The sequence below is a fragment of the Equus caballus genome, chromosome 22 (genome assembly GCF_041296265.1).
Source record: "Equus caballus isolate H_3958 breed thoroughbred chromosome 22, TB-T2T, whole genome shotgun sequence".
Classification (NCBI taxonomy): domain Eukaryota; kingdom Metazoa; phylum Chordata; class Mammalia; order Perissodactyla; family Equidae; genus Equus; species Equus caballus.
This window is the reverse complement of record NC_091705.1, coordinates 23,527,986-23,543,362: the sequence shown is the minus strand read 5'-3', so window position 1 is coordinate 23,543,362 and position 15,377 is coordinate 23,527,986. Positions and strand designations below refer to the sequence as shown.

The 15,377-nt window shown below is 54.7% G+C and overlaps 1 protein-coding gene and 1 long non-coding RNA gene across 4 annotated transcripts in view; one reads left to right on the top strand and one right to left on the bottom strand.

The window, feature by feature from the left end:
• The first annotated feature begins 1,440 nt into the window (after positions 1-1,440).
• Positions 1,441-7,972, top strand: LOC102148686 (uncharacterized). The gene is made up of 4 exons (XR_289257.4): positions 1,441-1,849; positions 2,289-2,358; positions 5,782-5,859; positions 6,749-7,972. It is a non-coding gene; the product is annotated as an uncharacterized lncRNA (long non-coding RNA).
• A 5,420-nt stretch (positions 7,973-13,392) lies between these two features.
• HM13 (histocompatibility minor 13) overlaps positions 13,393-15,377 on the bottom strand; it is a 40,318-nt gene continuing 38,333 nt past the window's right edge. The window contains exons 12-13 of one of the 3 annotated variants that reach the window (XR_289256.4): positions 14,707-14,908; positions 13,393-13,851 (exon numbers count right to left, since the gene is read on the bottom strand). Coding sequence is in view for 2 of the 3 variants with exons in the window: in XM_001499604.5 (XP_001499654.1) it covers positions 13,752-13,851; positions 14,762-14,908 (247 nt within the window). In the remaining variant the exon portion in view is untranslated. The remainder of the gene's footprint in view (positions 13,852-14,706; positions 14,909-15,377) is intronic. The other 2 variants (XM_001499604.5, XM_005604548.4) reach the window with 2 other exon arrangements.

The following is a 15,377-nucleotide window of genomic DNA, read 5'->3' as shown; positions in this document are numbered from 1 at the left end:
CAAGGGGCTGTTGGAGGCGTGGCCTGAGAGAGACTCCAGTCAGCTAAGGGAAGTCAGGGGGGCCTTCTCATAGGAGGAGGTGATAGCCAGCTGACATGAATAAAAGGTGAGCAAGGGTGAGGCAGGTGCTCCTGAGCCCCGGTGTTTGCATATCTGGGATTTCACAGGACACAGTTGCCACATCAGACTGCAAGAACTTCAAAGTTCAATAATATAAAATGTGATGCGGATGTGGGAAACAACTCATCCACAGCTGGTGAGTGTGTAAACTGGTGTGAGCACTTGGGAGCCCAGTGTGGCCGTACTGAGTAAAAACGAACATCGGAACACCCTCTGACCCAGCAATTCCCTCCCACGGACATACCCTGAAAGTCCCGCACCCTGGATGCCAAAGACGCGCGCAAGGACGTGCCAGCCGTCCCGATAGCAGCAAGGCGCTGAAAACTACGGGCTTGTCCAACAACAGGAGAGCAGGGAAAGACCATGACGGCGGAGCAGGACACGGCAGTCCGTGGGACACAGCGAGACCTACGTGCATTCTTCTGCATACATGCAAAAAATATGTTGCTTAGGGAAAATGCAGAAGGATTTTTTAAAATAAAAAAAATTAAAAAAATTTAAACACACACACAAACAATACTAATAGATTTCCGTGAGTAAAAGTATAAGAAACAGGCCCGACTCAGGATGCTAGGTGGGGGTGGAAGGGTGGCAGGGGCACAGGTGACAAGAAGCTAGCACTGTCTGTGACGTTGTTCTTTAAAGAAGACGGGAGGGGAGCGATACAGCCAACTGCCCGGGTATTAGCTCTGGCGTTGGGAATATTCCTCGGTCGTTCTTACATTTCATAAAACAAAGTCAGGCGAGCAAGAGGGAAAGGGGCATTTCCAGGCAGAAGGGTCAGCGCAGGTCCAGGCTGGGGGCTAGAGACGGGGGCGGGGGCGGCGGGTAGGCTGGCCAAGGGCCCTGCGGGAGGAGGCGGGGGCGGCGCGGTGGCCCTCTGCTCCCGCAGCCACTGGCCGTGACTTGGGGCCGAGCTGGCGGGGCCCCGCACCCCGGGCTTTGGGGACGCGCACCCGCCCGAAAGACATTCCTGGGCGTGGGGCCCCGGGGCCGCGGGGCCACCCGGGGCTGGGCCCGCTGCGCCGGGCAGATGGGCCGCCCCGGCTTCCCGCGCTCGGCCCGTGGGAACCGAGCCCGGCGTGCGGGGGCGAGGGCGCCGGGAACCGCCCCGGGGGAGCGGCGCAGATGGGCGGGGGCCGCGGGCGGCGGCAGATGGGTGCGAGGCCGGCCTGGGGCCGGGCGACAAAGGCTAAGGGCAGATGTTTGCGGCCAGATGTTCGCGGGAGGGGGGAGCCTGGGAAAACTCGGCTCGCCTTCCCGCCGCCCTCCCCTGCGGCTGCTGGGGGCGGGCCTGGAGCAAGGTGCGGCTGGTGTGGCCATCGCCGGGGGCAACTGGGCAGGGGCCGCCGGGGACAGGGACTGAGGGCTTCTCTGGTCGAAGCGTTTAACTACTAGCGAGCCCCTGTACCCTCCGACCCCAACCGTCCCACCGTCTTGCTGTGAAGTACCAGAAAGACATCTCAGGAACCTGGTGTGAACGCCCCTCCCCGTGTGTATCAGTGCGGTGTCCTGCACGCGAAGGTGTCAGCGCAGCCCCCCGCCCCGGCTGCATCACCAGCACCACCACCGTCCTGGCAGCAGCGTGCTGGCTGACGTTTATTCAACCGTTCTCTGATTTTGTTCTCACAGCCACCCTCGCGCAAGGTGCTCTGAGTAACACCTCCAATGGAGGGGCGAGGAACACGGAGGGCCTGAGTGCTAGGTGACTCGGCGAAGGTCGCAGCAAGTATGTGGCAGGGCTGGGTTGGAGTCCAGGATCCTGGAGACTGTGGTTCCCACAGACCACAGCTCCTTTGGCTTCCTGTGTGCTAAGCTCTTTGCAAACGCCATTCCTTCATTCAGTTGGCAAATATTTGTGGAGCAACCGCTGCACTCCAGCACTGGGGTGTCATAGGGAGCAGAAGTAACAGAAGTCCCCGTCCTGGCGGGGGTAGGCGGTGGTGGTTTATATTTGGGGAAGGGAGCACACAGTGAACAGCGTAAGTGCAATATATGTTATCTCGTCTGGTGATAAATATTATGTGGAAAAAGAAGTCAGGAAAGGAGGGATAGGGAGGGCTGGGGTTGGGGTGGGTTCAATCTTAAATGCGGGTGGTGGTGGTCAGCAAAGGCCTCTCTGAGAAGGTGATATTTCAGTAAAGAACTTTTTCTCTCACTTCCTCCAGCTATTAGGGGAAAAATATTCCAGGCAGAAGTCACAACCAGTGCAAAGGTCCTGAGGCAGAAGTGTGCCTGGTGAGTTCAAGAGGTCAATACGACTTTAGCTGAGTGAGCAAGGAGGAGGGTGCTAGGAAGGGAGGTCAGGGAGATATTGGGGCACGGGGCATAGCTGGATCATGTAGGCCCACGTAGGCCACAGTGAGGACTTTGGCTTTTACTCTGCGTGAGACAGGAACCAGGGGAGGGTTTTGAGCAGAGGAGGATTGTGACCTGACTCGTGCTGAATCTTGACAACTCTGATCCAACCCCTGCAAGGTGGTTATCCCCACTGTGTGTGAGGCTCTGCCCTGCCCCTCGAGGGCTCGTGTTACTCCATTTGTATAATTACAGCAGTTGGTTCAGTTCAGAGTTTCTAACCTTGAGGCTCCTGGGGTGGGTTTCAAAGTTGGGTGAATTTGATGTGTTTTTTTGGAGGGAAAGGATCCACAGCGTCTAACACATTGCCAAAGGAGCGTGGAAGGATAGGAAGTGTTCTTAGCAGCCTTGTTCATAAATGCCCGTGGAAAGGAGAATGGCTAAGTCAACTACGAAATGCCACGTGGCCCTGGGAGATCATGAGACAGCGCCCCCGCTCTCAGGCATTTATACTAAGGATACACTCAAATGTGTGAAATGCTGCAGGTACAGGAGGAACAGCAAGCTGGGAAGACCCGTATGTCCCTCACTGGGGGTTCGTTGAATAAAGGGTGGTCTCTCCATAGAATGGGGCACACGCGGCTGTTAAAGAGAACAGAACGAGGAAGCTCCCTGTCACCCTGAGCCGCTAAGGTCTCCAGGGTGCATTGTTAACCAGAAAAGACCAAACCAAAACGTTGCAGAGCAGTAAGCATTGACTGCACCCCTTGTGTTTACAAAAGAAGAAACAGACAAGAAAGCAGATTGTATACGTGTTGCTTATATCTCACTAGGAAACTGGCCACCGTGGCTGCCTCTGAGGGGGAAAAGAGGGAGGCTGGTACTTTTTAAATTTTGTGCCATGAGCATGTACTACTTAATCAAAAATGAAATGGGGGGCTGGCCCGGTGGCGCAGCAGTTAAGTTCCCATGTTCTGCTTTGACGGCCTGGGGCTCTCAGGTTTGGATCCCGGGTGTGAACATGACAGCACTTGTCAAGCCATGCTGTGGGTAGGTGTCCCACATAAAAAGTAGAGGCAGATGGGCATGGATGTTAGCTCAGGGCCAGTCTTCCTCAGCAAAAAGAGGAGGATTGGCGGCAGATGTTAGCTCAGGGCTAATCTTCCTCAAAAAAAAAAAAATAGAAAAAAGAAATGAAAGTGTAAAGGGGAGAGGTCTGGACCAAGAAGAGATTAAGGGAGAGTGCTATGTCCCTGGTTTCTCTCCAACTCTGAGATTGCGTGGTTTGGAGACGTCTGTGACTAACGAGTGGGAGAAATTCACCTGGCCCCATGATTGGGCCTGAGGATTGCTCACAGTCAAAGCCACCTGCAAGGCGGGGGGGGTGGGGTGGGGGTGAGGGGAGGTCGGGGGTGGGATTTGGAGGTAGTGAAGGCCTTGTCACTGGGCTGGGGGCCCAGAGACAAGAGCATTTCTAGAATTTACTTTTTTTTTCTATTTAACAGCTTTGGGATGATTATTATATTGAGATATATATCTTATTACATTGAGATGTAATTCACATATCATACAATTCACTGACTTAAAGTGTACAACTCAACGGTTTTTAGTATATTCAAAGATTTGTGCAATTATCACCACAATTCATTTTAAAAATTTTCATCACACAAAAAGAAATCCCATACCTGTTGGCAGTCACGCCCCATCTCCCCCCGCCTCCCCCAACCTCCTCAGCAGCCACTAATCTACTACTTTTCTGTCTCTATAGATTTGCCTATTCTGGGAATTTCCTATAAATAGAAGAATACAATATGTGATCTTTTGTGACTGGCTCCTTTCACGTAGCATAACGTTTTCAAGGTTTCTCTAGAATATAATTTCTAAATACTCAGGGACACCCGCAAGCTGTAGTGGGGGTTACCTCTGGGGTTGGGGTGGAAAATCAGATTGAAGGTGGACTTCCCCTTTTTTTGAATTAATTATTTTTTTATTGAGGTAACATTGGTGTATAATTTTTTTTTTTGCTTTGCCCTTTTTGTTGCATGTACTTCTGTGTGATTTGCTTTTTCATCAAAATGTGTTTCTTGTATTAAAGCTGCTTAAAATGATAACATATTCATTATAGAGAATTTGGAAATATAGATCAGCTCTAAACAAAAGTAAAATCATCCTCAGGGCCAGCTGGGTGGCACAGCGGTTAAGTTCCCACGTTCCACTTCGGCGGCTCAGGGTTCGCTGGTTCGGATCCCGGGTGCAGACATGGCACCACTTGGCAAGCCATGCTGTGGTAGGTGTCCCACATATAAAGTAGAGGAAGATGGGCATGGATGTTAGCTCAGGGCCAGTCTTCCTCAGCAAAAAGAGGAGGATTGGCAGCAGTTAGCTCAGGGCTAATCTTCCTCAAAAAAAAAAAAAAAAATCCTCAATCTTATCCCTAAACTCATAAATGCAGAGAGAAAACTTCTGAATGTTTAAGAGGAGGGCTGGATTTGCACCAGGGGCAGGAGAGGCATCTTCTGCCTGGGGAGCAGCAACAGCAGTGTGTGTGGGGGGGATCCAGTGATATTTCCAGATTCCTTCTAAAGAGGCAATGATTTTGATTTTTCTGTTACTTGCCGTAACTGGTAAATACCCCTGGTCCCAGACGCCTGCTGTGAATGCCCCCCCCCCACACACCCCTCCCTCCGTCTCTGTTACTTATCACAAGGTGGAATTAAGTATTTATTTGGGGAATTATTTATTCATGAGCATTTTGATTTCTGGAGGGTATAGACCAAGGAGGAATAACAAGTCCAGCCCTGCTGAGTTATAGAACAAGCAATGTGGGTGAAATGTGAAACCAGGCAGGGCCCGGCCTGGCACAGAGCGGATGCTCGATCGACTGTAAGCGTTGAGGAAACAGCCTCTGTGACCTGAGAATAAAGATGTGTATTTCATTCCTCAGTTATTAAGTACCTACTGTGTGTCAGGCTCTGGCCAAGTCCTAGGGAGAGATCAGTAACATTCATGTCTCCTTCCCTTCCTGGCTTCCCTAGGGACTTTTGTCTGGCCTTTTCCAGGATCATTATCTAATTCAATAATTGAGATGATAATAATGACGGCAATGATCTAACGGAGTGGTTAAGATTTCAGGCTCTGGGAGGGGGCCAAACTGGACTCAAATCATGGCTCCACTGCTTTGGGGACTACGGGGCTTTGGGCACACAGTCCATCTTCCCTGGGTTTTAGGGTCCACCCGGTAAGGTTGCGGTGGGGGTGCACCGTGACAATGATGCAACACGTGCTCCGCTCTGCTTGGTCTGGAGTAGAACAGTGGTGGTTACTGAGAGTTTATCATTGGTCGCACTCTCCGTTTGTCCGCAGTCCACAGTTCCTGAGCCTGTCACCTAGCACCATTCCCAAAGGTATCCTCCCAGCCACACCGTGACTCCAGTTCTGCAGGTGAGGAAGCTGAGGGCGCAGACTGACGAGGATGGACAGGGGTTGAGGACATGGGCGTTCTCACTGTCTGACTCCCAGGACCAGGGGCAAATGTGGCTGGGGGCTGGGAACGAGGAGCTCTTCTCCACCCTCCCCCTCGCTTCCCTGGGAAAATCCAACAGGTGGTGGGGCCCCAGCCCTGGGGGCCATTATGCGAGGCCTGGGAGGGTCGGAGGGCCCAGTGTGTGTCTGGGAGAAGATGGATGCCTTCATTACCATGTGAATCCTGGGAAACTGCTGCCCAGGCTGGGTGGTGGGTGGGCGTGGACCGTGGGGCCAGGGGCTTGGTGTTCTCAGGCCTGGACCACACAGCAGCTGGGAAGGGGGTCCCCGTGGATTCCTGAGGGACCCATTAACAAAAACAGATAATGGGATTTCCCCTCTTGTTTAATTTCTTATTTTAGGACATCTCCATCCGGTGGGGCTTAAAAGAGACACAGATTGAAAACAAAAAGATTTTTTTAAAGGAAGAAAAACCCTTTTTTTCCTTCTCAGTTGCAACTTTCCCACCGATTGCACTGCACATTCGGGCCTGAACAGTTAACGTCAGAGCCTTTCACAGCACGGGCACAAATCAGCGTCTCTGTGCGGGCATTTTCCAGCGCTGCTCCCTGAATGGCTCTTTCATTCATGTAAAATACGTGTTAGGTAAATCCTGGGTGATTAGCAAATAGTTGCCAGGCACATTGGGAGAAGCAGGTTTTAGGCTTAAGATACAAAGGTGTCATCAACTTGGCTGGAGCAGAAAGGACTGGACAGTGTTTTGAAAGGAGGCAGGTGGTAGAGACATAATAATAGTAATTGGAATAACAGCAACAATAACCAGTGACTGTGTACCCCCATTTTACAGATGGGAAAACTGGGGCTTCGGAGTGACCCAGGCAGAGGGGAGCGTGGACCATAGAACGACACTGGAACACACAGGCTCACGCGCACGTGGGCAGAAAGAAGGTCGAACAGCACGAGTTCCCCAGCTCGTACAAGCAGAGCCTTTGCGAGCACCATCTTACCAACCGGAACACTTCCGCAGTGCACGCACGCAACCTCCCTCCCTCTCACCTTCTCTCTCTCACCCCCACCAGTGCAGGCGCTTGCTCACAAACTTCTCACAACCACACACACTTACACACACCAAGTTTGTTCCAGATGCAGAAGCAAACACAACCAGGTAGAAACCCACCTACAGCACCATCCCACAGAGGATTCCAGCATCCCCACGCTCACCCACACGCTTGGACCATCCCGACACTCACGAGAATACACGCTGTCTTTCACACACAAGCGGTAGCTGCTGAGAGAACCTGTCAAGCGGAGAGGACCTGGGGCCAGCAGAAGGCGACTCGGCCCCTCCCCCAGCCCCACACCTCGGCAGCTGGCTCTCCAGCCTTGGCCCCCTGGGTTTTCTCCACTCCCCCACCATCTGTGACACGTGTGTCTTCTCTGCCTCCACCTCCCCTCCCCTACTCCAGGGCCCCCGCTGGACCCTGGGGTAGCCTGAGAAGGGGTGGGCACCTGCCTGCGGGGGAGAGGCACGTGGAGGCCTTAAATGCAGCGCCAAGGGGCTCAGCCTTATCTGGGGTGCTCCCTCCCCCCTGGGCTGGTCCCAGGCAGGCACAGGGCCGGGCCACTCCACAGCTTTGAGGAGGGCAGGGCGCAGAGGGGAGGACGGCCCCTTGCAGACCCCAGCGAGCCTCATCCGGCACCATGCGGGGGGGTCTGCCTTCACATGCAGATGGGCTGTTTGTCTCACTGGGTCTGTCTTAAAATGACAAAGAGGTTGGATGCTGTCTGGGTACCTGATGAGGTGATGACAACTGACCAAAATGGGGAGGGGGAGGTTGTTAACTGTGGAAAGAAAAGAGATGTCAAAATAGTATGCACTGCAGATATGATTTGTGTTAAAAAATACATAATAAACAGAAAAAAAGTCTGAAATCTAAGTTAAGGTGTTAATGGCAGTGACCTCTGGATGGCAGGGTTATGCTGTTTTAGTTTTTCATTTTTTTACGTATACTGTAATTTTCTACAAGGTATGTGTATGCAGCTTCTGGATAATAAAAGGTTTTATAAATGAGTATTTAATGACAGGAAAAATGACAAGGGGGTGGTGGCCTCCTGGGAGCCCAGAGCTCGGGAAGGCTCCTTATTGCCGTGTGGGCAGGTCCTTCTCTGTGCCTTTACTTCCTCATCTGTTGATGGAGACTCACCACGTGGAGGGGGACGTGAGCGGTAAGGATGTAATGCATGGAAACGCTTGGAGCGGGGCGGCGCACAGTAAATGCTCAGTGATGGTGGCTGCTGCCACTCTTCCGAGAAGGCTGTTTACACTGCCCGGTAGAGACTGGACTCCTCCACCAGGAGGGGTGGGTGTGCATGAGTCCCCTAGGCTGGCTCATGTGCAGATTCACACACATATAGGTCTGCCCAGGCACATATGTGTGCCTTGTGCACACCCAAAGTGTGTACATTGCATGAGGCGCATTGCACTCGTGTGGGGGCATCAGGCACATACACAAGTGTGTGCAAACAGGATCACAGGATCTTGGCTCTGAGAACACTGGAGCATGGGACATTCTGTTTCAACCTCAGTCCTCTATCCCTGGCACTCTCAGCCCTCTGGTCCCTTCAGCTCAGGGATGCTGGGAATTTAGGCTTCTTCCTGGTACCTGACCGGACCCAGGGACCTGGAGGGGGTCTTAGGACATTTGAAGGGTGGGAGTGGTGCAGACTGAATAACCTCTAAGAAAGAGGAAATTGCTAAGTAGAGCCGAGACTCCTGGGTTTGTGGTCCTGCCATGCTGCAGAGGGACATCTGGATGACCCTGGGTCTATCCTCTGTCCCACTTTGAGTCCTCGGTCTCTCCCGTGCATGCACCCAGTGGGTCCTTGCCTGTTTATCACTCAGAGCATCATCATCATCATCACTGGCTTGGAGTCCCCTCCATGACTTCCTGGCCTTCTCCATTTGTAAAGCTGAGGAAGAACTATGTCACCCCCCTGCTGAGAATCCTTCCTTGGCTCCCCACTGCCTTCAGGATAAAGCCTCCGCTCCCTGGCCTGGGCTGGTGGGATCTGCTCCCCTTTCCTCCTCTCTCCTTTCTTTTCTTCACTCTGCTGGCCTTTTCTCTCTGCTCAGACTGGGACCCCCTCCCGGAAGTGGTGACGAAGGGTCAATGAGGGCAGGGAGCTTCCTCTTCTCTTCTTTGTATTTAATTTGAAGTCCAACAAATTTGCATTCAAATCTCATCTTTGCCATTTTCTAGTTCTTTGTGACCTAGAAAGGACTGTCTCTGAGTTTTAGATGCCTCCTTTGCCAGATGGAGATAATAGTTAATCTTTCTTTTTGGGTTTATTTTTATTTTCAACTCTATCTGTTTTTGAAAAATACGTTCACTTGGCTCAAAAATTTAAAAACACAAGATATACAAAAGATTACACATACAGGAAAAATTTCCTTCAAGCCACCCCGCTCCTTTGTATATTCCTTGCCCACACGTTTATTCAAATATCTTTTTACACATCTTGTAGATGCTTCCATAAATATCATCTGAGGACCTGCCATATGTTCTCCATGGATTGTTTCATTCAATCCTTACAGCCACCCATGAGGTCGATGAGGAAACTGAGGCTCAGAGACGAGAAGCCACACCGTTGGTAAGCAGTAGACCCAAGATAACGTGAGCGTGTCCATTTACCAAGCGCCTGCTATGTCCCAGGCCCCAAGATTGGCCCAGACATGGGACACTCAACCGGTCATTCAACAAATACTGAGAGCCGTCATCTTTCCACAAATACTGAGAGCCGTCATCTTTCCAGCGCTGGGGCAGGAGCTGGGGCTACCACGGGGTACGTGGGAATAAAGGCCCCGCCCTCCCAGAGTTTATATCCCAGTGGAGACTGCCCATCGCTGTTGCCTCACTTTCCAGGTAAGAAAACGAAGGAAAAGAGGCAAAGAAACTACCCTGCGATCACAGTGATAAGAAAAGATCTGGGAGGGGCTGGCCCCGTGGCCGAGTGGTTAAGTTCCTGCGCTCCGCTGCAGGCGGCCCAGTGTTTCGTTGGTTCGAATCCTGGGCGCGGACATGGCACAGCTCATCAAACCACGCTGAGGCAGCGTCCCACATGCCACAACTAGAAGGACCCACAACTAAGAATATACAACTATGTACCGGGGGGCTTTGGGGAGAAAAAGGAAAAAAATAAAATCTTTAAAAAAAAAAAAAGCCAAGAAACGAGCTGGGATAAGCAGCTCCGTTTTATGCTGTGAAAACTGGGGCACAGAGAGGTGATTTGCCGAAGGAAACCGAGCTAGCAGGCGGCAGACCCGGGATTCCAGGTCCCCGGTCGCCCGGCCCTTCCCCGGGGGCGTGTCCACGTGGCTCCGCCCCGCCCCGCCTCGCGCGGCCGCGTTCCTGGCAGCCCCGGCGGCCGTTTCCTGCCTGCGTCGCTGGGCGGGCGGCAGGCCCATCTGGCGGCCCCACGGGGCGGCGCGAGGAGGCGGCCCAGACTCGCTGGAGCCAGGCGCCGGCCTGGGCCCCCCTGCCTGCCCGGAGAGCCCAGGTGTGGCCGCGCCGGGGGTGGGGGTGGGGCCTTCCTTCCCGCTCGGCCCTTCCTGACGCACCCGGGCAGGATGCAGCCTCCTCCCGCCCCCTCCGCAGCCTCCGCCTCCCGCGACCCGGCCTGCAATCGCGGCGGGAAGCCTAGCCGCGGGAGAGCGGGGCGGGCAGGGCGCAGCAGCCCCATCTCTGGTATCCACTCCTGAGGAGACCCCCGGGCTAGTCTTGCCCTTTTTGGGGTGAACTCTGTTTCCCAACTTGTGGCAGGACAGCAGGACTCTGACCTCCTTGGGTCTCACCCAGACAGGGCTGCGGGAGCCATATACACCTCTCCTGCCTTAGGTCTTGACATTATCGTTGACTTTACCGTATCCGTTTATTCAGCCATTTCAAGTCTGTCTCCCCGATCACAGCTTCAGCTCCGGGGCGGGCGCTTGGCTTGTGCTCCTCGCTGTGCTAAGCCCACCTCATACCTGGGGCTGAGGTCTGAAAGGGCATCTCAAGGCTTTACCCCCCAAAGTTGGAGCCCCGCTTGGAAGGGAGTCTTACCCATTTCACAGCTAAGGAAACAGGACAGAGTGGGCAGGCCTGCCCCAGTCGCCTTGTGCAGCCAGTTCTCCCTCAGACGCTGAACTTCTCCAACACCGCCCCCAAGAAAGGGAACCACAATCTAGTGTCCTGATGTATGTCAAACAGCACCTCTGATGAACATCAAGGTCCTGGAAGCCAGGCACCCTGTTTCAACAGCCCCCTCCCGCCGGGGCACTTAATGTCTCTCTGCTTCAGTTTCCTTGATCTGTAAAAATGATGGTACCTACCTCACAGGGTTGTTGTAACGATTACATAAATATTTCTAACATACATAGCAGGATGCTAGACACGTTAGATACAAATGAGACGGAGTGTCTATTCACCCTGAGAGGGACTCCCAGCAGGGCTGGCCTTCCCCCTGGAGCCCCCTCCCCTCCGCTGTAGTCAAGGGAGACTGAGGCCACAAAGAGGGACACCTGACAAATGAGGGGCAGAACTCGGGAGCGCTGCAGCAGCTTCCCAAGAACGCACCCCCACCCTGGGGTGAGGCTGGCAGTAGGCCCACCCAGGGCCCTGGCCAGCCACCCACCCCCGCCTCTCCACGGCGTGCAGGCCCAATCCGTGCCCGGCCTGCTGCCATTTTTCCATGGGACTCTGGCGGTGGCGGTTCACATCTGGAGTCTAGACTCGGAGGCTCTGCGGGCCGGGCCTACCGCCCGGGCTGGGCCGTGCTGCCCGCTGTTTGCTCAGCTGAAGCTGGTTAATTGGAATTAGAGTGGCCTCTGCGGTGCCGGCTGGCCGGGCGGGCCCTGGATGGCCGCTGCCGAGGTCTGTGGAACATCTGGCCAGGCCAGGACGGTCATTAGGTGGCAGGCGCCCGGCGCCACTGCCACCTCAGCCTCAGCCGGGGGCCGGCGGTGACTCAATGAGGCCTTTGTGGGCTCTGGGCCGCAGAGCCAACCGCGCTGTGTGCTTGGGCTGCCTGCCCCATCTGCTGCCCTCAGAGAGGCCTTGTTCCAGGACCACACGGCCTCCCCTCTGGAGGCGGCTGGAGTCGGCAGGGATCCGAGAAGCCCCTGAAAGGGACCTCCCCTGGCCGAGAGAAGCCTGAGATTCCCTATGCTTCTTTCCTTTCTGTAGACTCGTAGGCCCAGAGAAGTTGGGTGGCTGGCTCAAAGGTGCCCAGCACACCAGCCACCGTGACTCAGGCCCAGGGGTTTGGAAAGAAGTTGCATAGTCCTTAGGAACTCTTGAATTCCACTCAGATTGCTTGAGATGGACTCCATGTCTACGCGCAAACTGCCTCGATTCTCTCATTTGCACAACGGAGCGAATACTGGCAGCTACAGCCCAAGACTGAGAATTCAGCGAAATCCTGTATTGAGGTGCTCGGTACATGTAACACTCAGTACCGGGTGCGAGCATTGCAACAGTACTTCTGATTCTCTGCTCATACTTATCCTTCAGCTACCTCCAAATTGTCTGGAAGCGACTGTTATTTCCAGCTGTTGAACCTGCGGCTTGGGCAAGGGAGAGCCCTGGGCTGGGAGCTGAAGGCCCATCTCAGGCCAGTGGCCACCCCCTCCCGCCTGTTTCTCCATCCAGTGACCCTGTACCAGGCAGGTGGATGAGTGCTGTACCTACTGCTCGCCTGGTCCACAGGGGGCTCTCCTGCAGGCCAGGGCCGCTGTCTTCCGCAAACCTTGCAGAAACTCTGGCTCTGGGACCTCAAGCTCTCAGGCCTAGATGGCCCCTCAGAAGCACTGGGCCTAATCCCTTCCCATTCCAGCGTCTCTGGGAGCCCGGACCCTTGTGCTGTGACTGGCCTTGCTGTGGGGAGAGGGGTGGCTCCTAGAAGAAGGATCCTTCTGGCCTTGCGGTAGTCATTTTGGAAGAACCTCGAGAATGGGCAGAATGGGAGCCATGGGGCCTTGATCTCAAGAGCGACCTAGAGTCCAGCATTCTCCAGCTGGAGCCATATGGACATCGGGACCAGGGAAGCTGGCTCCAGTCAGCCTGGGACCCATGAGGCCCTGCCCATTTCTGTGGCTTTCAGATACTGGTCCCCTTGCTGAGTCAGGTCAGCCACTTGACACCCACCCACCCCACCTTTCAACAACCAGCACCGGTCCAACACCCTCACTGCCTCCAAGTGTTGGGAGAAAGGTAGTGAGGAAAACTGGATGGCTGGGGGGAGAGGAGGGCTCATGGGCCCCCTCTGCTGGCCAGGGGGTGCCTTGGGGTACTGAGCTGGCACCCTGGCCACTGGGTGGGCATCCAGGAGGATGGAGGGGCCCAGAGGTCAGGGCCTCCCTCGAGCCGAGTTGTGATGGTCCACCAGGAAGTCCCCAGGAATGGGCTTACAGTAAAGTTTCTGGGGGGGAGATCGTAAACCCAATGCAAGATGCTGGGTGCAGAACCCTTCCAGGAGCGCAGTGGCCTGCCTGAGCAAGGGGATGAGTTTTAATGTGAGGCAAAGTCAGTCCACAATACAAAAATCTAAAAATCAGACCCACATTTCCCACCTGGCACCTGGGGGTGGGCGAAGTTGGGGGCTTCCTTTGCCTGCAGGGGATGGGGAGGGCAGAGGGAGGCCAGAGAAGGGGGAGAGGGAGGCAGGCCCCAGAGGCCCTGCTGGAGGGATCCTGCCACATGCGCCCCTCTGCTGGAGCTGCTGGGCCTCCTGGGGCCTCTGCCTGTGCAGGCCTGTGCTGGTCCATCCCTGCCTGTCTGGTCTGGCCCTCAGAGGGTCAGGCAGCAGCCGCATCATTTCTCCTTCTTCTCCAGCCCCTTTGATGCTGAGGCCTCTGTTCCCTCTTTGGATTCTGTCACTGCCGCTGGATCCTTAGGGCTTGACTCCTCATAACTGACCAAGAAACAAAACAATAAAAACACCACATTTAGAGGAGGGTGAGAGGAGAATCTTTGTGCCCCGCCTCCCCACCATCCCAAGAAACCCCTGGGCTCACGAGGAACATCAGCCCCGCACCCACAGCCCAGCATCTCCCAGCACTTGGCCCTGGCCCACTGTGTGCCCTCCTCAGACAGGCTGCTCTGCTTTCTCTGTGCCCATGGGGCCAGGGGCGGCAAGGACAGCGGCAAATGGACGAGGCTGGGCTTGGGCTTGTGCGGAGCAATTTTAAGCTTCTTGGACCTTCTGCTGGAGAGAATGGGGGAAAAAAGGGCAGCCAGGATGAGGCTATGGGAGAGGGGCGGCCTCCCAGGGCACATGGCAGGAGTCAAACAGCTTGGCCCCAGGGGCGTGGGCAGGCAGGGGGTTGCTCTACTGGCAAGTGGCAAGGTGCCACCTTGAGGGCATATACCCTGGCTTAGCTTACTACAGGCTCTACTCCTGAGCAGCTGAGATCACGCCAAGGACAATACCCACATTTCCTCACCAGGTCAACCTGTGAGGCAGGAAGGTGCCCACTTACAGATGAACAAAGTGAGGCTCCAAACGAGGAAAGTGATTTGCCCAAGCTTATATATATACAGCGAGCGGTAACAGTACTACCACTGTTTTGACAAGGGCTGTCGACAGCCACTCTCTCGCGTGAGCCCCCGCGTTACTGGCGAGGACATGGAGGTGAGGGGTTGCCCTGCTGCCTGTCCCTGGGCTGGGCGCACGGACTGCCTGGAGGTTGTGGAGGAGCTGCCTCGTGCCGCCAGCCCCTGGCAATGCGCCCTGGCCCGTACACTGGGGCTGGGGAGTCTGCCCTACCTTGGGCCCCGGGGCAGTGGGGGAAGCGGGCAGGTGGGCACCCGCTGGGCATTACATGGCGCTGGGATTCTGCGGGCGCCGGCGGCGAGGGCCGGCTAGCTTCTGCTGCATGGAGTCGGCCAGGCTGGCTGGGGAGCCCGAGACTGTGGGGAAGTGGGTGAGCCTCGGGGTATGAGGCAGGATTTCCGCCGAGGACTCGTAGCTGTGTGAGAGACAGACAGAGAGACAGAAAAAAGAGATGGAGAGGAAAAGACCGAGGGAGGACAGAGACTTCCCTTCCAAGGAGCAGGGAGCAGAACTGTGACCTATTTTTCTCTATCTCTGCACTTTCCGACTCTGTGGAAAGGAGCCGGTATTACTTGGAGAATAAAAAAGAAAAGATGAACCTACATAGGGGACACTATGCAGCTGTGAGAAAGAACGAGGACGTTCTAGATGTATATGTGCTGCTGCAGAAACACCTCTAAGACACACTGTTGTGTGAAAAATCAAGACGCAGAATGCTCTGAGAATGCCACCATCTGTGCAAGATCCCGCACACACGCATTTGCTCTGAGGTGCAAAGATGTCTTTGAATGTGTGTGACCGAGCTGGCGTCTGTAGGGTGGCTGGGGTGTGAAGGGGTTCTCCCTCTCGTAGCTGTGGAACTTTGAAATGAATAAAAAAGGGGA